The sequence below is a fragment of the Melospiza georgiana genome, chromosome 5, assembly GCF_028018845.1.
Source record: "Melospiza georgiana isolate bMelGeo1 chromosome 5, bMelGeo1.pri, whole genome shotgun sequence".
Classification (NCBI taxonomy): domain Eukaryota; kingdom Metazoa; phylum Chordata; class Aves; order Passeriformes; family Passerellidae; genus Melospiza; species Melospiza georgiana.
Window position 1 is genome coordinate 17,261,346 of NC_080434.1, and position 22,418 is coordinate 17,283,763.

At 41.3% G+C, this 22,418-nt stretch overlaps 1 protein-coding gene across 2 annotated transcripts in view; it reads left to right on the forward strand.

The window, feature by feature from the left end:
- TET2 (tet methylcytosine dioxygenase 2) overlaps positions 1-22,418 on the forward strand; it is a 70,973-nt gene that overhangs the window by 43,299 nt on the left and 5,256 nt on the right. For both annotated transcript variants that reach the window (XM_058024292.1, XM_058024293.1), the window contains exons 2-9: positions 3,633-7,005; positions 9,191-9,281; positions 12,727-12,820; positions 13,920-14,128; positions 14,942-15,092; positions 17,263-17,352; positions 19,838-19,975; positions 21,315-21,675. In XM_058024292.1, coding sequence (XP_057880275.1) covers positions 3,633-7,005; positions 9,191-9,281; positions 12,727-12,820; positions 13,920-14,128; positions 14,942-15,092; positions 17,263-17,352; positions 19,838-19,975; positions 21,315-21,675 — 4,507 coding nt within the window. The remainder of the gene's footprint in view (positions 1-3,632; positions 7,006-9,190; positions 9,282-12,726; positions 12,821-13,919; positions 14,129-14,941; positions 15,093-17,262; positions 17,353-19,837; positions 19,976-21,314; positions 21,676-22,418) is intronic.

Genomic DNA, 22,418 nt, shown 5'->3' on the forward strand with positions numbered 1-22,418 from the left:
CCCCATCTGCTATCCTACCTTTTGGTCCTTTTGGGTCTGTGAGTGCTCTATCACAGCTATTCCCCCACCTACTTTTTCTCCTGGGAATCTTGCCCAATTTTGCAGAAGACTGTACTCCCCTGCAGTGGGTATATTTATTCATTCATTCATCTGAGCTGCTTTGCATTCACAAACTCCCCAGATACAGGTGCTATGGAAATAAGCTATGAACCTCAAGAACTGGCAAAAACTAAAGAAAGATTTTCTGTGAAAGAAAATGACACAACTTCTGTTGCTGCAGAAATGTCTGTTCTGCTCGTACCACAGTACACTGATAAGAGGTGGCAGGAATATACCAAATTTGTCCATAAAACAAACAACAAAAAAATCTCAGGCTCTCATTCAGTGCCTAGTTTCCAGTTCGTGCCCTGTGTGTGGCAAGAAATAAATGTACTTACATCGATTGCATCTGAAAAAGTCAAACAGTGCTGGTCTGAATTCTAACTTGAATGCATATTGGTGGGATGAGATGCTGATCCATTTGCACAGTAATGTGCTATATTTAAGTCATGCATCGTGGCATCTTCAAAGAGGCCAGTCATAATTATGATGGATTAGACTGCAGAGTCAGTCCTAGATGCAGTAATTGTTTCACAGATGCTGATGATGTGACTTGAATTTTTAATGAATTATAGCTGAAGAAAAATATGTGGTGCTTCTAAATGATCTGAATAAAATACAGCTATGGGAAAGACTAAAAAGACTGACTGCTGCACTTGGGGGAAGGTAGATTTACTTTGAGAAGTAGAGAGTTCATCCCACAATGACTGTAAGGACAACCACAAAGACTTTTTAAGATGTAAGCAAGTAGAAATACTATTCATAGTGCCCAGTTATAACCAGTAAAAACAAATTATGTTACTTCACATTTGCTGTGATTTGTAGTTGCTTGAGGAAGGTTTTTACTCAGGTGTGACTTGAGGATAGTGAATAACTTGAGTGTAGACAGCGAGGGAAAGAAGTATAATGCAAAGTTACCCCCATCCTAGATGCATTTCAAAGAATACAAATCTGGCATTTTTAATGCATGAATTAACTTTGTATTTTGAAGAGCCAAATGATTTCCATGTTTTTTGCAAACACCAGTCCCTTTTACACTGCAAGTGGTCAGAATTTGGGGGAATATACCATGAGATCTTTGAGAATGATGAACAATAATTCATCTCACAAGATAACCTTGTGGGTTTTGAGAACAGCATGAACCTAAGACTCTTTTCTGACCACAGATGTGGTCAGAGGGCTCCTTAGAGGGGTTTGCAAGCTAAGTTTAAAGAAATCAGAGAGCTCCCACTTCTAAAGAAAATGGTGGGTTTATCTGATAGATAGTAAAGAGTTGAGAAGAAAGATTGCCTGGGAATTCCCAGAAGGAATTTGGTTGCAACCCACAAGGCACATCAGAAAAAAAGCCCCAAGGCAGATTTTGAGGGCCAGCCAAAGTTCCTCGCAGCTTAGTCACACAGACTATAACGTTTTTTTAAAGAAATAAATCTTTTAGAAGCAGCTTGACAGCACAGTGTTAATCACTATGGTGCCCTTTATTTCATTTTGTACTTGCAAAATGCAGCAGCCTATTCACTCATGTCTGTGGTACACCTGCAGTTTTTAGGAATGAAAGGTGTGAAGGCAAAGTATGGCTTCCAAATTAGTCTGGCATTTTATTTTTGAGACACTCTGGGAGCACTGTTCTGCTGCCTGGCCTAGAATGACACATCAGAGGAATGCTTTTCACACAGCTTTCTGCTAAGCATGGAACATCATCTCCCTGGGAAAGCTGCAAAGGCTCGTGTCTTGTGGTACTATAAAGCTAGAGTGGGACATACCTCTAGAAGGGAATAAGCCTACACTACCATGTTAAAAAAACCCAGGGAAGACAGACAAACATATTTCTCCATCTTCCTGTTCTTAGCTTTCCATGAAAAAATTATTTTTCAAAGTATCATCACTCGCAGCAAGAACTTCTCTACTTCTGTTATAAAACACCCCATAAATTGAGTAAAGGAAGAAAAAAAAAAAAACTTCAGGAGGTCAAAAGTAAATCTAAAAAGTTTGGCAATCAGAGGAAATGAATACAAGTTATCATATAGGTGCTTGCTCGTGAAAGTGTGCATTTGAATTGTCCTGCTACTGAAATCAGAGCTGCAAGCAGAGAGAATTCTGCTGGATGCAATGTATTTAATGAATTAATATTACTTCTAAAAGCATTTTAGAATTACATTACTAAACTAAGGCAATACTGCACTGAAAACTATACAAATTACATTTAAATAACATTTAAAATTACATTTTAATTACATAAAAATATTAATGTAGGACAAATACATAACCAGAGCAACCATGATGGGAGAATTTTTTCAGTATAATAGTTCTTAATACATACTGGCAATACCAGACACATGTCATGCTTCTCCTGACTCTGCAGGCCAAGCAGAGCTGACCTGGTAATGGAGAATCCTTCAGATTCCCCTTTATGCAAACCAAAACTAAAAGCTTCAGAACAGACAGGCATATATACAAATTTTCTCTGTGCAACTTCAAATCTGTAAGACCCACTGTCAGTCTGCCTTCTGTCATTTGTGACTGGTTGAGAACCATAAACCAACAAAGAATAAATTACAAGCAGAGTCAAACAAGGGCTTTATCTATGGGTCTTTAACTGGGTCTGTGAATTCTGGGAAGATGCATGTGAACAGGATTAGCTTGTTGTTGTATGGAATTTGCTCACTGCACATTGTCAGTACTTTTATACATCTAAAAACTTCACTTTGTAAGTAAAGAGTATATGAGAAAATGGGATTTCCCATTACAACAAAGAAGAAAAAATCCTAACTCCATAGCTGCAGAGCTCAATTCAAAACCCAAAGCATGGTTTAAGCCATGCTTGATGTCTATATGTAAATTTGAAAGGACATTGATACCTGAAAAAAAGTATTTCCATCAAACCTTTCAAAAATCACTCTATTTCTGCCAACTTTACTGATCTGCTGATGAACTGTACGAGTTCTCATGGACAGCAGTCAAGCTTTGTCTTGTGTATTGTGCCACTTGCATGGTCTTCAGGAATGCCAGTTTTAAAAGACCCTGTCAGACAGCTGAGGACAGGAAAAAAAGTTTTCCCCTCTAATTGGAAACTTGGTGGCAATACTCCTTCAAGTCAGACAAAAGAGGTTTGGCACACTTGATCAAATTACAGGATTAGCACCAAGTCTGGGAACCACAGTTTCAACGTGACTTTCTGCCTTACCAAGGGCAAAATGTGATGACAGAGGAGTCTGTGCTAATCATTCAAAAGCAGAGAATAGTTTTTGCACCATTATAAGAGATTTCTTCTGGTAAAAGATCTTCTTGTGTGTTAAATGGGGGTAAGGAAGTCACTCCGTATTTTTATTCTCTTTTTATCTTCAAGAACAAACCTTTAAGAAAAAGGGAGACCTGCAAGAAGCACTAGGATAGGGAAACACCCCTCGGGTGTGCTTGCAGGCTCACGCTGTCAGGGCAAGGGGTGCTTGAGTGCTGCAGGAATTGCCAGTTACTGGCTGTCCTTCAATGGAAACTAAAACTGACTTGGATTCTCTCCTGTTTCTTTTCTCTTTCAGATACGTTCAGAGGGTAGCCTTGTGGATGGCCTCAGAGCAGGCCAGATGGAACAGGACAGAACCAACCATGTTGACAGCAATAGATTGAGTCCATTTCTAATACCACAGTCTTCTCACGTCTGCCAGGCAGAGCCTTCTGCAGTGAAGCTACAGAACGGGAGTCCAGCAACAGAGAGGTCTGAAGTAGAAGTAAATGGAGACCACAAGCCACTATTCAATAAAAGCAACTTTGGAGTGCCCCACCCGAAGGGAAGTCCAAACAATCGTGTTAGCCCAGACCTTTTACAAGAAAAGAAAGTATATTCCAAATATATGCAAAATGGTGGGATCAAACGCACTTTTAGTGAGCCCTCTCTGTATGGACTTCATGAGAGCAAGAAAGTGAAACAAGATAAAGAGATAAATGGAGAAAAAGCTGAGCCAGAGGACAATAGTGAAAAACCAAGTGTCTCCAATTGTTACAGTGAGAAGAAATCTGAGAGTTTTAAAAGACAAGAAAACGAAGCTTCAGATTTGATACCATCTACAAGATACAACAGCGTTGGTTCAGAAAACCCTCATGACCTTCTGATTCAGGATGAGCAGGAGCAGGAAAATATTCATTGCCATAACAAGGACATTGTCTTACTACTTAAGAACAAGGCAGTGCCAATGCCTAATGGTGCTACAGTTTCTGCCTCTTCCATGGAAAGCATGCATGGTGAACTCCTGGAGAAAACACTGTCTCAATATTATCCAGAACATGTTTCCATAGCAATGCAGAAGAACACATCTCATATCAATGCCATTACCAGTCAGGATACTAATGAGTTGTCCTATGAGACAACATATTCATCCCATACCTCAGGGCAGATCACTTCCCTACAGACCTCAAACTCTGAGCTGCCTCAAGTGCCAGCTGTGGTGGTTACTGAGGTCTACAACACAAAAGACTCCAGTAAACCACCAGGTAGCTGTTCACTTCAGAAACCAGATCTACAGCTACAGCAACAGATTCCAGGCTATGATACTCACCAGTTACCTGTAGGAAACAGTAATATTCATGGAAGCATAGGGCAGATTCTCAACCAAGACCTCTCTCTAAGTTCCAGCAGTAACCTGCAAGCTCAGAGCACTGCTCTGGAAAGGTACTCTGAGCAAGCAGAAAATAATGGTGCTTTCTTTACACAGAACTCAATGTTTCACAAAGATTCCTCCACTGCTCCTGCTCCAGAAATGAACAGTGCACTGTCTGCCGCGGTGCGAGAAGGACACCACTCCTATGACAATAGGTGTGATGAAACTCTTCCTGGGGAGATAAAAAATGAAGGGCAACAGGAGGGACCAATGTCAGAAAGTCCCAGCCTCAGCCAACAACAACTTCAACCTCAGCAGAGCCTTCTGCAACAGGCACAAATGTCACAAGATGTCAGTGAAAGCAACCCGCAAGCTGCTGTGGCCGCCTCGATTCCGCAGCGCCCCGAAGGAGAGACGCTGGCGTCAGAATCTCCCCTCCAAAACCTGCACGCACACAGAAGTGAGGGTGAGTTGCAACAACACTATCAGCATTTCCCAGGACAGAGAGAACCTGAGACTCCTCCTGACAAAGAAAAGGACCAAGTGAAAGAGCCTGTACAACAGGCTCAACATAACTCAAAACCAGCCTGGATAGAACTGGTTTCCACCCAGTTCCGCCAGGGAGAGCCTCCCCAGAAGCCCAGCGAAGCATTATTGCGGTCTATTCTTCAGTACCAGGCAAGCACAGCCCAAACAGTTTATACAAAACAGTATGCTGGAAGTCCTGATTCATTAAAGGGGCCTTCAGGACAGGCCCAGAGCCAGAAGATAATGCAACAGGAACAATTTCCTCCACTGTACAAAAGCGAGAGCTCCCAGCTGCAGCCGCATCCCCCAGCTGACCAGCAGCTGCCGTTCCAGAAACACTCACCGCAGCCACAGCTCACAAAGGTGGATTCCCTTCTCAAGTCCCAAGTGCAGCAACACCCTCCACAGCAGCTCCATTTCCAGCCAAGATCAGAACAAGCTGAACAGCCTTTAGGGGCCCCCTTGAAACAGCAGCACTTGAATCCCCAGCCAGGGGAAAACGGGCAATTCCTGCATTCACACATCTTGCAACAGATGCTGCAAAAACAGGCACATCCAGTGCAACTACCATGCAGTCCACAGCTAACCCCAAACCAGCAGCAGGCTCCACAAATGAAAACTAAAGACCTGCCCCAAGCTGTACCCCACCCCCAAAGCAATGCTGAGCAGCCTTTAGACAGGACGTCCTTCAATCAACTTAAAGCAGATGAATGTTTCCAAACTGGGAGTAAGTATGCTAAATCAGCTGCATTCCCACTGCCTAACCCTCAGCTAGGCCTGGAGCAGGTACAGACCATGAACAACAAAGCTCCCCTTTACACTCAGAAGGCAAATGCCAGTCTCCAGCACCCTTGCCCAAACAACAGACACCTGATTTCTGAGAAGAAAGGGAACGCCGCAAATATGGAACGCTTTGGAGCCAATAAAATGCAGGACTTGCAGCATGTGCAGTATTTTTCAAATAACTTGACCGCAAAGCAAGATGTGAATCACTGTTTTCAAGAACAAGAACAACAGACACAACAAGCCTCAGTTCTGCAGTTGCCACCCCTCCAGCCCTCACAGGGCTATGGTGCTAGTCTGAACCAAGACCTCCTGAGCAAACAAGCTCCACAGATCCCTCAGCAGTACTTACCACATGGCCAAACTGCCCCCCACGCCCAAGAGCAGAGAGGCTGTCATTTGCAGTCCCAGACCCCTAAGGATTTTCAAAAGCATGCTGCTCTGCGGTGGCATCTTTTGCAAAAACAGGAGCAACAAGCATACCAGCAACCCAAAACTGAGATTGGACCCAGTGCAGCACGCAAGACTATAAAAATTGAGGCTGGCACAAAGTCTAATGTCTGCATGCGCCCGTCAGCTGGGCAGCTGGAAAACAAAACGTGGAAAAAAACAATTAAACAAGAGAATCAGCACTTTGGCTGTGAGAACGCGCAACAAAAGAGCATAATTGAGACAATGGAGCAGCAGTTAAAACAGATACAGGTCAAATCACTGTTTGATCATAAGACTTTTACTCTCAAATCACCCAAACATGTGAAGGTTGAAACAGCAGGCCCTATTACCATCCTCTCACGAAATACCAGTGCTGCAGATTTTGACACTCAAACCCCAATATTAGATCAGCAAGCAAACTTGTCTGCTGAGAAAACCCCGACCAAAAGAACAGCTGGAACTGTTCTCAATAATTTTTTAGACTCACCTTCCAAGTTATTGGATACGCCTGTAAAAAATTTATTGGACACACCTGCCAAAACCCAGTATGATTTCCCATCTTGCAGCTGTGTTGGTAAGTGCTGAGATGTACTAAAAACGTAATAGTTCACAGGAAGGAAATGAGCCTTCAAGCTGGGATCACAGAGTTAGCTGGATGTTTTTGTTGGAAGATTTTTTTGGGGGTTTTTAAAGAACAGTAATTAGTGAAGACTTATAAAACTGGGATTTTACACACTTATGCCTACTCCACTTACCAACCCTACACAAGGCCCCTTTATCATTATTTCATAAAATCATATTTGATTTTTCAGTCAGAATGCTTGTGGCTTCAGATCCATTCTCCTTGAGCAGCAGACATGTAACAACAACATACTGATAAAAAATAGGTCATAACTTTATGACCTAATTTATTTGTCAAAGTTAGATACAACTTTTAAAAAAACTACCCTGGTCCAAAACTTCTTGAGCCTTGTGGACATTTTTTGCTCTAACAGTGAAATTGTTGAAGTTTCCCTTAGTAAAGCATAAGAAAAAACAGATGTCAGATTATTCCTCACTTGTTGCAAGAGTTTATCCTCCTTTTCAGGCATTTGTCTCCTGTAAGGCTAAAAAAATCCACAGTTTCATAGAGAAGCTACACAAGCAGCACCAAAAAAAGCAGTGGGGAGACCCTTGTTGTTGCTTGATGGCAAACCCTGTCTCTAAGAGCTGGAAAAATAGAGCAGAGGGAAGCAGAGTGACAGGCATGGTCCCTAGCCCAGGCTTTCATACAGTACTGACACTGCACACAGCCAAGTGTAACAGGCACTTTCAGGCTCTACTGCATAAACTATTCAGGCTGAGACAAAAGCTTCTGCACCAAAATGAGAAGAAGAAAATAAAAATCCTTGTTACTGTTTCAGTTACTGGGATTTCGTATTGACTATAAAAGAGGAAAGTTGAATCAATTCTCCAAAATGCAAAATGGACCTTTTTGCTTTTTTGAATGTTGGGGCTGTGTCTCAGAGATGATATGTGGGAACAAAACTAGGAAGTAGTGTATATCTAGAGCTCTCAGGAAGAACTCTGGAAGCCAGTTCCTTGCTCTTCCTTGTTTGATAAGAAACAACCTTCAAATAATAGGGTTTTTTGAAAACACAGTTGTCATTTTTTTGGGGTTTTAAAATATTGTTTCTTCCATATAGTTACCACAAGTTTTTCTGGCACTTATTTCCTTACCCTCACTTTTTTTTTTTCCTACTGAAACCACTAGGCAAACTTAAGAACTTATCCTTCATTGCCATTTTAATTCTTCAGCCCTAGCAGACAGTAGGAAATATAAGAGTATGGAACTCTCTCTGAAGAACCCAGTGCCACAGCATAATCTATAGGTTTATTGCTCTTTCTAATCAATATTGTCCTTAAGAAGATCAAATTAAGCCACTCCCCACTGACACATTCATATTTATACCATGCCTTCATCGTGCTTCCAGAGGCTGGCTGTCAAGAGCAGCACCACCCATCCAGCCTGTGGAGTTAGCATGGCAGAAAGCATCAAGTCAGCATTCAGACATCAGCCAGCACAGCTCCACCATCTCCTGACCCCAAGGAGGGCCTGCCCATTTCTTTCACACAGCTGGAGCCTGCTTCCTGGTATCAAACCAAACATACAGCATGTGTTGTGACTGCTGATATGGTCCTACCTACACACAGAAAACTGAGGCCACATTCTTGGCATACAAGGGTTTTTACCAGGCCTTGGGCATGATTTTTTTCAGCAAACTCGGGGAGGGGTCATTTTGCAGTCTTTTCGTGAGTGGCAGGAATTCTCTGTGTAACCTCAGTGGCCAGTTTTTCAAGCTCTAAGTTCCTGCCCTGAAAAAACAAGTACAATACAGCTCCCTAACATCAATATTTACCACTGTTATCCCATTTATCCTCCTTTCTATATACTGGGAGAGGAGGAAGTGGGAGAAGGAGAAATAATTGTTTGCTGATAACAGGAAAATGCCAATTTGAACGTCAGTGTAGAGCCTGAGGTGTGGAATAAGTGTTTGTGCTAGGGAAAAGCACATAATCCCATTCACAGCTGTTTGCAGGATTGGCCGTGGCTTTGCATGTTTAGTACAAACTGTGTGGGCAAATACCTGAGACATAAGTGTTTGAAAACTGACCCCAGCCCATGCAGCAGTCTTCTAACAAGCTAGAGGTAAGTTTTGTGACATTGTACATGAAAGAACTAAGCTTCAAAGTAATAACCTTTATTTTGTTTTAAACAGAGCAAATTATTGAAAAAGATGAAGGTCCCTTCTATACCCATCTAGGAGCCGGTCCTAATGTGGCAGCTATTAGAGAAATCATGGAAGAAAGGTAATTAGTGCAAAGGCACAGAGCAGATTAACTTTTATCCTTTTGTGGATGTCAGAATTTTTACAGCTTTTGCACATAAAGAAATAAACAACTGCAAATCAAGTAATTACTTGTAGGCTCAGCTACTCCAGCGTTGCCAACATTACGCACCCTGCTATTCAGCAGAGAGTCACAATATTTGACAGGGCTAACAGCCTGCTGGCTGGCACGGGCTGGGCCCTGGCACACAAATGCCAGCAAACCCAAGCCGGAACAAGTTCTCCCCAGCCTGCCAAGCAAGGCGGCTGGCAGGGGCTGCAAAGGCAGGCACGGAGCTGGTGCTCCCTCCGGCTAGGAGAATGCCAGCAGAGAAGGAGGATGAAGAGCAGAATACCAAATTTCAGCATGTTTCCCCTCACAAAATTACTAAATGTTTAGATCTCATTCATTCATGTCCAGAGGAGTGCCACCAAATTGCTGGATGGGATTTCAGCCCAAGAATCGATAAGTAGTGTTGTGAGAAAACATTCCCCTGCCTTGGAGTATTGCACAAACCCAGTCTTATCTTGATTATGGACAATCCCCTCTTATCATGTTGCATCATGTGGTGTATTTATTACATCAATGCTAACCAAACCAGGAATTTTTAAAGGCACAGAAAAGATATATGATATGTGCTGTTTAAAAAGATGAGTAAGCACAAACCCCACCAGCCTACCTAAGATACACAAATTAAAAGCTGTCACAAAAGTGACTTCTGCACTGTGAATTCTGCATTACTTGTAGCCAATAATGACCAGATTTTTAGAGGTATCTGGGAATTCAGTTCCCCCCTGAACAAAGAGGCAAAAGAAAAACTATTCAGTTAAGTCAGAGACAGATGGGAATTTGATTTGTTGGTACCTTAAAAATCTGGACTCCAGAATAGCAGTGAAGCTCCAGCTAGTTTCAGCTGGAGCTTCAAAAAAGCAAGTGGGCATTATTGCAGTGCTGGGTCTGAGCTAAGGAGCACCATTTCTTAGCAAGGTCTGTTAGTTTGTGTTCATCACTGCACAACCATGGGGCACTTGTAGCCTATTAAATCCTTCAGATTAAAACCTAAAGTGTTTTCTCTTTCTTAGCACCTCTTTCCCTGTGACTCTTATGGCTACTGGTTTGCCCCAGTAATTTTCAGCTTGGGAGCAGCTTGAGTGTATATAAACTACATAAATCAGCTTCCTTCTGGGAAGGAAGTGAATACTGATTCTCTGAAGAAATTCTTTACCATCTGTTATCTCCAGAGCTCTCACAACTGGTTCTTTAGTATTTACAAATAATAAATAAAAGAGGAAAGTCATTCATGTTGTAATGTCAATTAGAGAGATGACATTTTTTCTGTTTTTTTACATTGGAAAGTAATTTTTCAGTCTTAATATTGACCTTACCTTTTTTCTTTTTTAATTTAATTTCATTTCATGTTGGTAGAAGGAAATTAGGAGATACCATAGCCAAAGTGCAACTAATCAGCCAGGTTCAGCAGAGTGTAGCAGCAGCCAATTGAGCAATGGCCAGTGTTCAACTGTACGGTATGAACTACGAAATTCTCTGACTGAAGAACTCCAGAACTCATTAGTTAATTTTGTATCCCTAAGTAAAAAAACCCCAAACCCTTCACTATAAAGATACTCTCAAGCATATACGTTCAGTTGGTGACATTAATCACAACTCAAGCACTTTTAACCTGGCTTCCCATGCATATGGATTGACTGGTAAGGTATCAGCACTGCTAAAGAAGCCAGGATTTGGATTTAGACTTACAATTAATATTTTAGCTATGCCAAAACTGATTTCTTGCAGAATCCATAGCAGATACACACATTTTACCTCTTCCTTCTTCCAATTCCTACTTTTGCTCAGTGAGATTTGCTCTAGTTTTAAAGCCAATCAGCTTGGCAAGCATGACAAACATCAGGCACTAATTCCTTTCTGACAGTTGAAAAAACTTGGGAGGAAGTCCATTTAATTTCCAGTATGTAATGGCCAACATATTTCTACAGAGGTATCCACACAATTGTCCTGCAACCAGATTAGAAAACTGATAGAAAATATTAAGATTTAAAAATGTTTTTTTGAATGTTGTTAATTAAAGAAAAAAATAAATACTATTATCCAAGCCTAAGCAGGAAAAAGTGACCTAACAGTTGCCTGCAGAACATGTGTAGTACAACTTCATTTTGTTTGTATAATTTCCTGTGCCACTGAAACTTCACTATGAGATCACATCTAAAAATAAGCATTTTTCATTTCCTTTACAGGACAAAAGTTTAAATACAGATACTGGCCCTTAAATATATCACCAAGATTTTAGTGCCAAAACAAGAGGAAAAAGGGTCAAAAGTCCTTAAGGAATCACTAAATGGCTGCATTAACAGGAATATACCTTGATTACCCTGCTGGTAAAGGCAAGGAATAAGGAGACTGATTTAGACAGTCCCCACACTTGGCTATTACAAGTTAACAGCAGTGAGAGTAGCAGAATTCCAGAAATGGTGATGGAAGTGCAGTTTGCCCAGTGCCCAAGGAGCAGCCAAGTGGCCAAGGTGGCTCAGTCTGTAACACTGAGGCCACTGTGTGCTCCTGGGCTCAGCAGGTAGGCAATCCCAGAGAAATGCCTGGAACTGGCTCAACACATCCAGCACTTTTTTTATTGAGTCAAAATATCCTTCACGTGGCATTTGCCACATATCTCCACCTGGAAAGTGGATCCTCTTTGCTCTGGCAACAGCACTGCTTGAATATGGAGCTAGATCCTGCCTTGAGAGAGTAATCCCCTTGTTTGAACACTTCAGCAAGAGCTGAGCTTGCCCACCTTGGCTGCAAAGAGGCACACAAATAGTGTTATTTGAGGCACCTTGTGATCCTGTCTGGAGTACAGAAGTCGAGTAGAAGTAAATAAGTAACAATTTATGAGAGGATTATAAGGTTAAAAAAATAGATATGGTGCAAATTAATCCTGACTTAACTGAGTCACACTAAGCCAGAAACAAGCACAGAAAATTAATAAAGTGACTGTTACATGCCAGCTGTTCCCTGACAATTTAATTATGCACATTTCACAGAAATAACTTCAACCCAGAAATTAAAATAAAAATATAAAATTCTTCACCAAAATAAGGAGACTTCTTTTTTTAAAAAAATTCACTTTTTAAAATGTCATCTATAACAAATGCTCTAAAGAAATGTCTAAAATAATAATGTGATACTGATAATTTTTACCCATCTGGGATGTATTAAAGACATTTGCCTTTCTTAATGTATCATTCCACCACTGTAATAAAATCATTAAGACAAACCCATTGCACATCTTTCCCTGTAATTCATAGTGCTTATTTTTCTAAGATAAGACCGGCAAATGTGCTCCATCTTTTCAGTGTTCACACAGGACCACATGAATCTGCTTACTGTACATGTTTTTGTTTTGTTTAAGATTTGGACAGAAGGGTAAAGCTATAAGGATTGAAAGGGTTGTCTACACTGGGAAAGAAGGCAAAAGTTCACAAGGATGTCCAATTGCTAAATGGGTAAGTGATGTAAACAAATTCATGTAGTTCGGTATGATGGTTCATGTGGCTGACAGCAGTGACATGTCCTGTTAACTGACACTAGGGAACTTCAAATAGCTCAGCAGCAGCAGTAATATGGGGTGCCTGTAGCCTGCTGCCACCCTTCTCTCACTCCATTGACTTGTTGAATGGAGAATAGCAAGAATAACATTTAATTCAAAGGTATGAAAACCTAAGAAAAAGAGCATGTTTGCTTAAAGTTTTGCACCACCTGACATTTTCACTGCTGTTTAATTTTAGCCTACAAATAAGTCCAGTAAGTGCACCACTGTTATGTCTTTAAAACCACCTCCCAGCTTGAGAGAGGTGTTAGGACATCCTCTCAGCAAACACTGTTGTACTTTGGAACAAATTACTGAGTGTTTGGGATTGCTGGGGAAAGATAGCATGAGGAAAAACGAATGCATTATAGTTTTTATGCATGCCAGACTGCACCCTTTTTAGGAAAAGCTTTTCAGTGCTTATGCTACTGGAAGGACACTTTTATTTGAAAAACATCTACTGCTTTCCTCTCAACACTGTAATATTTGTATGTAATAAGAGGAGGTCACAAAACTGTGAGGCTGGTTATGAGTATAGCTGGTTAAGTTTGGAAGGGAAGGGGAGAGAGCTCCCTCGTCCAGTTATTTAGTCCCTTCCTTACCGCCTGCCTTTGCCTGCATGCTTCGTGCCCTAAGACAGGTGTCCACTACCCAGCTCTGTGCAGGGAGACACCTCACTGCTCACTTCCTCGTGCTCACCAATCAATCTGGGCCACACTCCTAACACAGATTCAGGAGAGGAATCCTGCTTTTACAAAGCTGGTTTCCACCACCACAGCTTTCCATGCCATCAGTCACCCTCTTAGAGACAGCTTCATTAAACACAAAGAGTGTTCAACAAAGAGTAGCCCTGCCATATCACAGTGAGAAAAACAGACTGGCAAAGAGGAGGATACAAGCAGAAGTAAGCTCCCCAGACACACAGGAATGCTGAGGCTTCCCTCTCTCTTGCTCTTCACATTAAGAATGGCATCGTTTGTGTTGGGGCCCTGGGGTGTGTGTTGCTGTACATGCAGGTAGTCCGCAGAAGCAGTCAGGAGGAGAAGCTGCTGTGCCTGGTGCGCGAGCGAGCGGGACACACGTGTGAGACGGCCGTCATCGTCATTCTCATCCTGGTCTGGGAGGGGATCCCGACCAGCCTGGCCGACAGGCTCTACTCGGAGCTCACCGACACCCTGCGCAAGTACGGCACGCTCACCAACCGGCGCTGCGCCCTCAACGAGGAGTAAGTGCAGCAGGGCTGTGCTCACCAAACCTGCAGCTCCATCTTCAGACCCAGCTCCTCTACTCATGCTGTTACCCTGAAAACATCTACCTTCCCAGCTGTTTCATGTGGTTTGCAAACCCACAAACTTTGTAGGAAACCCAAAGTAAACACTCTTATAAATAGGGAAAAACATTTTCTCAGAGTTGTGAAGCATCTCAATATATTTAAAAGAAGATATCTCAGCAGGAGCCAGGATAGCTGATACCTCAACATTGAAATAAAAGCTGGGTGCGCTAAAGCATACTTGTGTAAGCTGACACAGACCAGCCAGACAGAATTTAAAGAAATTGCACTGTATGTCTTCCCCATGCCTTTCTGAGAGACAAGAACATTTAGACCAAAATTACCACTGCTATCACTGTATGTTACTTTGGCTTCACGGGTAGAGTCATATTTCAGGCAATATTGCTTAGCCCCTGACAGAGGGCTCCCACATTCCTGCAGGGCTGTCAGCACAAGGCCATGAGGCACTATGAATATTGGTACCTAACAAGGCACCACACAAACATACCCTCACCCAAGCAAAGCCATGTTTCTTACACAAGTGTAGAACCCCCAAAGACCCTGCTTTGTACCCAGGAAATTATTCACTCTGATAAATTCTTCTGTTATGATGTGTATGTCTCCCTCTTGCAATTCTACATTATTTACTGGTGGGAGATTACCCACACTGCTGATTCCCTGGAGCACTGGCAGAACGCTGATGGCCACTGCCAGAGCACCACAGGGGGACCTGCCTGCTGCTAACAGCTGTGTTCTCTTATCTTTTAGACGGACTTGTGCATGCCAAGGGCTGGACCCTGAAACTTGTGGTGCTTCATTTTCCTTTGGTTGCTCCTGGAGCATGTACTACAATGGTTGTAAGTTTGCCAGAAGCAAGATTCCAAGAAAGTTTAAGCTGATGGGGGATGACCCAAAAGAGGTTGGTATCCATTTCTGAAATTAGCTTCATTTGCAAAGAAATGTTTTCTGTTGCTCTGTAAATAGAGATACGGTACAAGAGAGCAGGGCCCGAGGCCTCCCTGAGTGCTGTACATGTAGGGTAATTAAATAACTGCCAGTCAAAACCAATTGATTCCAGTCACTGAGCCAGCTGAATTGACTGTCCAAATTCTGACAGCTGGTAAAAGCCCTGAGACTTGAAACCATGTTTGCAGGCTTTCACAATTAGAGGAGAAGGCATGGCCTGAATAATTCTGGCTGTATTAGGCCTGCAACTGAGCATTCCCCAGTGGGACAATGGAAGGGTTACCAGCTAATGGCACATAACACTGCAACTGGGAACCAGAGCAGACTGGTTCAATGGAGACAAACATGATGAAACTCTGAGATGACAATAGGAAGAAGAGGATAGGAAGACTCATTCTACATACAGTCCTGCCCCACTGAATGCTTCCAGACCGGGCTCTGTGTTACAACAAACTGGTGAATGTTTAAAACGAGCCAGAGTAATAAACATTGACCTTAGTCTGGACACAAGATACCCTGAAGCTATGACTGCAGTGACTCCTGGACACCTCCAGCAAGTCATGTGAAGCTCCAGTGGCCCAGTCTGCTTTCTGGCAAGGATGTGCCAATTTAGTCCCTTGCTTGTGCACTGGCATGCTAGTTTCACTGTATTCTGATGTCTTACACAAACCCAAGCATTACTCTCTCCATAATCAGAGAGACAGATAATTCCACATCCTACAGCCTGTGCTGAAAAGAGTGCATTGTTCAGAATACCATCATAACTAACATACAGGTTTTCCTGCCCACTGCTCTTCTACAGCACCAAGAACTACAGAATAGCTCTCCTCCATACGTGCTGTGGCACAAAGGCTTCTTTATCACAGTCTGCAATCCTAAACTACCTACATTTCTAAGATGATACCTGGCCAGAGCACACCAGGGCACTCTTCCAACTTGCATTCTTGGATTTACTTCCTAGGAAAGCCAGATTTATGCAGGAAAGAGGCCTTTACCCTCCAGTCCTGGTCCCAAAGATAGGGACAGCCAAAGCATGCTTCCAGACCAGGGACTGGGTTCCATAGCACTGACACAGTTTACAGGCAGCACAAACAGAATCCTCACCAATAAAAACTAGAAAATTCACTAACAAATGCTAACCTACAGGCCATACAAAAGCTCCACATTCTGGCAGCAGGCACGAGGTCATAGCAAGATATTTTTTGACAATTTAATGTCAAACCAAACTAGGATATGCAGGGAATAGTACTAGGATAGTAGGGAATGCAAACTTTCAACACACCAAATTCATTCCTCTCTGAAACCTGTTTTTTCCCAGCTCTTCACATCTTCCTTCAACACAAAAACTCCTAAAAACAAATATGCCATTCCAGTATGCCACCATTCTGTATGCATTTAAAATTAAAGATATGATAAACCTCATACAAGTGAGGTTTTGAATTTGGGATTCTCATCCTTATACGATGGTAAACAACTCTGGAGTATGTTTTAGATTTTTTTTTTATTGCTTTATTTTGACAGTGTGCAATTCAGAGAAAAAAGGAAGTGTGGTCATTCCCACCTCCATATCACCAATTACTAGACACATCCATTCATTGCCTAAGGATTGGAAGATTTTTGAAGGCTGCAGTATTTAAATACTTTGAAATTTCTGCATATAAAAATATTTCAGTATGTCAAAGTGTTGTCATCGCAATGTGCAAACCCCTTAAATTAGCCATATTTACTTGGATCATTCTGATGTTATTTCTCTCAAGCTTTCTGAAGAGTATTATTTTTCCACAATGCCAAAAAGGAAAATAATGAGGATTATTACACTTAGATCTAAAACATATCCATGTTGAAGAATGTGATTTTTCTTAATATAAAACAAATTAGGAGTATAGTATATGGTGTTCTACTGCAAGTTTTCCACTACACTGCTATAACTGCTCTATTCCTTTAAAGGCCTTAGAACAAAGAAATTAAAAGGAGATTCACAACAGTCACTGTCTAAACACCAGTGATACTGGTTCATGCCTTTACACAACAGTCCTTACATACAATTGTGTAAAGACCCCAACTTGTTGGATCACAGATGTGCAGTAAGGAAGTGTCATTGAACCCTGTTTCATCTCTAACAGGAAGAAAAACTAGAATCCCATTTGCAGAATCTGTCAACCCTGATGGCACCTACCTACAAGAAGCTTGCACCTGATGCATATAACAACCAGGTATGATGGGGGAAAAAAGGAATATGAGCAGTCATGGAAATAACCTGGTTTTTAACATACTTCCCAATGCTTCAGCCTTGCACCAAACCATCACATACATTTTGTGCTAACATTTCTTTGATATCAGCATGAAGACAAATAGAAATGAACGATGTCACTTTAAATGCTCTCACAAGTAAAACTAGCAGGATTTGGTCCACTACATAGAATTAACCTTTTCAGCTACATCAACACGATAAAATTATTTCACTCTTCAGCTCCAAAATATAAATTTCTTGATTTAGCACGAATTACCATCCAAACCAACAAAGCTGCTGCATATATGGCATGAAATTGGCAACAGTTTGTACTCAAGTCCTGAAGCCACAGTTTCAGTTCTGCTCTCTCAAGCAGCAGATGAATTTAGTTTTCACCAAAACACCCTTTATAAACATGCTTTTAAAGTGAAGTTCTATATTTTAATACACTCAGTCCTGTGTATGGACTCAAGTGCCTGCACCAGCCTTCTTGCACGAAGGGATCTGTTCTCAGACATGTTCGGAAGAGTTTCTCACTGTGGCTGTGTCTCATCTACATTTCATTACAAAATATCTTTCAGATAGTTACACCAAAATTTGACAGCACACCACTTGCAAACATGTAACTGTTGACCTTATTTTCCTTGCTCAGGTTTACCACTGTTAGGAACATTCACAGAACTTGAGTCCCCAAACTTTCAGCATCTACCGCAAACTGTGACATCACCCTGCTTTCCTATTGACAGCATGGTACAACCAGCACAAGACAGATTCTCAGCTTTAACAGAAACAGTCAATTAACAAAAAACTGTCCATTATTATCTGCTGTAAAATTCACTCCTTTACTGTGTACTTAGTAGCAGCTAGACAGGGTAAACAGACTCAGTGCAGACTTACCCAGTTTCACTTACCTGATCTGATAATGTTTGGAGACTCATTATGGAGAAAACTGTGGCTATGTGCCCACTAGCTGTGATTATCTGTCCAAATATCTGGGAGACATTCTGCAAGAGAAAATAAGAAGAGAAAGAAAAGAAAAATGAGGTGGTGAACAATAAATTGTTTCTTTGCTTGGGCTGCTTTTCTTTTCCCACAAAAATTCACTTAAGAACTTTTCTCCAAGAAAGCTGTGGTGCTGCCCAACATTTGTTGAAAATACATGCTTTTACAAGTTTCAATTTTTACCTTATGTAATAAGGCATGTGTATAGCTTGGCTTATTTCAGGAGTTTCATGTAGACTTTGTATTTGTGGGGAAACTGTACTTGAGCTACTGCCAGTGGCTTTAAAGGGAGATGATTGAGTTCTAATTTGTATGATATTGTAAAAGGTTCTAAAACCAAAAAAAGCACTAAAACCACATTTCAAATGCCCAGATTTATTCTAATACAAATCTGGACCACTTCTGGATTACAACCAAGAACTGGAAAAGGATTGTTTCCCAACTGGACCAAACAGGACATTTCGGAGAGCAGCTAAACGCATATATTTTGATCAGACAATTATAGTCTGGCTAACATTTCAGACTGCTCACATTTAATTCCAAAAAAGTTTACACAGTTTTCAAGGTTTTTTTCTGGTCTTGTTTTCAGATTCCAGGGAAGTAAATAATCCAGATTTGAAAAATAAATGTCTGTGAGCAAACTAGACATATTTTTAGTGATTTTGAATGAAGACTTGGCAAAGCATCTAATTTGACCTTAACTTAAAAAGGGATCCATTAAGTTCCATTAAGTGTAGATGTTCCATGCATTCACTTGAAAGGCTCAGGAATTTCAGAAAAGCATTTTATAAATGTGGTTTCATTTTTAATTTTTGAAATAAAAAATGAAACCATCATTTTTCTAAGGCTTTATCTTCCATTACAAAATCCTTTCTTTTTGTGTAAGGTGTGTTAATGCATTTTTGAGTTCTTTGTAAAGCTCCTTAATAATGACTGCATGGGTACAAAGAACTGTCTTGACTGAATTCTCTCTCTTTTCAGTCAGGGTGGTTTAGATTTGTACTTAAGCTAATGAAATACATGTTTAGCATGCCAAAATATTACAAATCAAAAAGCAAATTATTATTTTTCATTAAATCATTCTGGAGTCAGTTTTGTAAAGCCATTTTCCCTTAATAGCTTGGTATACTTCCAGTCTGCATAAACATATCACTCTCAGAGTGCCAGTCACGGAAACCATGCAATGCATTTGTCATGTAAAAACACCAACCCCTGGCAGAGTAATACACAAGGAAAAGTATTAGTGACTAATTTCACCATCGTGCCAGAGACTGAAGGTACTAGGGAACAAAGCAGCAAGGAATGAAGCATGGATACAAACCAGCCATCTAATTGCTGTAGTTTATTTGCTTTCAAGATGTGTTTGTTGTCACCTCCAAGGCATGAGGGAGACTTGCCCTTTGTCACAGCAGAGCATTCCCTGTGCCCTCGAGGAGCACGCAGTGAACCCTGTCCTGTCTCTGCAGATCGAGTACGAACACAGAGCCCCCGAGTGCCGCCTGGGGCTGAAGGAAGGTCGCCCATTCTCTGGGGTCACTGCCTGCCTCGACTTCTGTGCTCATGCTCACAGAGACTTGCACAATATGCAAAACGGGAGTACTCTGGTAAGTCTGGGATGTGTAGCAGCCTCCTCTCTCCAGCACTCAGCTCCTGGCTTTCATTCATTATCTCCTCTCTGTTTAAATTTATACTGCATAATGCAGATCAGTAAAAAAAAACAAAACATTAGGCAGTAACTGAGCTAAGTTACTACCCCCTACACATTTTTCTTTCAAATGAATGAGACTTATAGTGTATTAAAGAAAAGTTTAACACAGACCTGGTAGAAGAGAAACTGTGGAGACAATGGAAAGAAGGTCCCAGCAGCACTGAAATGCTTTTTTCAGTGTTCCTGGCACAAAACAGTTCCTATTTATCCTCCTGAAATCCTTCTTTTTCTAACAACTTTGGATTATATCTTCTAATAAAATAAAAGTAGAAACAAATAACTTCTTTCTGAGAGAGAGTTTTGGAAAATTTGGATTTTATTCCTGCTTTGGATGAGCAGAAAGTCTGCTAGTCCATGTACCCTTGACTCTCCTCAGTTCTGATTTCTGGTAGGTACAGCAGAAGTTCTGCAGAAGATACTAGAAAAGCAAGCTGGTTTTGAATGTGCATTGGATTATTTCTGTAATAAAACAGTGGGGCCAAACATAGGAAAGAATAATCTTAAGGCTGTAATTAGAAGCAGCTCCCTAGATTCACAGTGCAGCTCTTATTATGACCAATGAGAGTATCTGCCTTTTAACTCAAACTGAATTTTTCCTGTTTCCAGGGTCTGACTTAACTCACAAGTTAATCACCCCTAATGTACATTTCCAGCTGAGCTTTCTCTGCAAAGCTGGGACAATTATTTTGCTGCAGAATACATCCCTATCAGCACCTTTTTCCACAAAGATCCTCCCAATACCTGTTCTAGCTACAACTAATACAACAGGCTCGTTGCAGTAACTCCCCTAAATCTTGTTATTAACATTACAGTTGCACTGTGAAGGGGCTGTGAAGTACAACACCAGTGTGCTATATTGCACATTCTCTCTAATAGGTAGCTACCTCGTGTATTGTAGTGAAAGAATCTTCAGGTGAGTACCAAGTCCCAGATTCCACTGCTTTAGCTCTCTAGCCATGGTACAATGGATCACAGAGTTTATTTCACATGAGGTTTCTCCTTAACTCTACTGTTAATTTGAGCACAAGTAAAAAAAATAGATATCTATACACCTTCTGTTTCTTTTAACACTGTCCAACAAAGTAATGGAAGAAATTACATTTGCAGGCTTGTTGTGATATGCAAAAATTGCACAGAAATTTACAGTTTACAGAGATTGCCAGATGCCAGCGCTGACAGTGTCAGGGCACAATGCAGAGGTAGAGTTTCAGATCTCTAATACACTTTCCTAACAGGTTTGCACACTGACTAGAGAAGACAATCGTGAAATTGGCCAAACACCAGAAGATGAACAGCTCCACGTGCTCCCATTATACAAAGTCTCTGATGTGGATGAGTTTGGAAGCACTGAGGGCCAGGAGGAGAAGAAGAGGAACGGCAGCATCCAGGTCCTTACGTCCTTTCGACGAAAAGTACGGATGTTAGCAGAGCCCGTGAAGACCTGTCGGCAAAGGAAGCTGGAAGCAAAGAAAGCAGCTGCAGAAAAGCTTGCCTCCTTGGAGAATGGGTCTAGCAAAGCTGAGAGAGAGAAGTCTGCTGCAGCACGCAACAAGCAAGGCACCTCTGAAGCAGCGGGTCATGCAAAGCAGCTGGCAGGTAAACACAGGAATCTGAGTGGGGTCAGCAGTGGTAAGCATCCTACAAATCAGGGCCAGTTATAATCAGCCTCAAGAAAACCATTATTTTCAGTCCAAGAATGTAATGAAGTAAAAAGGCAAGAGATTTCTTGAAAGTGAATATCAACATTATATAAATACTAGAGTGCCAAATGTGGTACAACTCCAGAGAAGAAAAAATATTAAAAAAAGTTGCAATGAGAAATCCTTTACTGTTGGATAATTAACACTTGTAGAAATCTAGAAACAAACTCTGCTTGCCATCCAGCATATTGTAAAGTTATGTTTAAAGGATTAGTAGAGCTAGAAGCCATGAAGAGAAGTTGTGGTGTTGCTGCCAAAGAATGACTTACACATCACTCAATGTCTGCCACTGTTACAGAGCTCCTCCTGATTTCAGGAGATACAAGCATAACCTCTTTACCACTATTTATACTCTCTGCCTCAAGACCAAAAGCAAAGCAGGCTTTCCACAGTGGAGTAAGAGTTTATGGCAGTTCTCAGCAGCAGATTTGAGAGTCCTGAGCAAAGGAGTTACCAGACCTATTTTATTGTTGCAGCAGTTTTCGCAGAGAGGAAAAAAGTGATATATCTAGGGCCACCCAGAAGGTCACTGAAATACCTATGAATAGAAGTCAGCTGTCCCATGACCCAGGCAAGGGTTGTGACCATTAAATGATGCCATTGCACTTTAATGAATGTTATTTTTGCTCTCATGTCTTC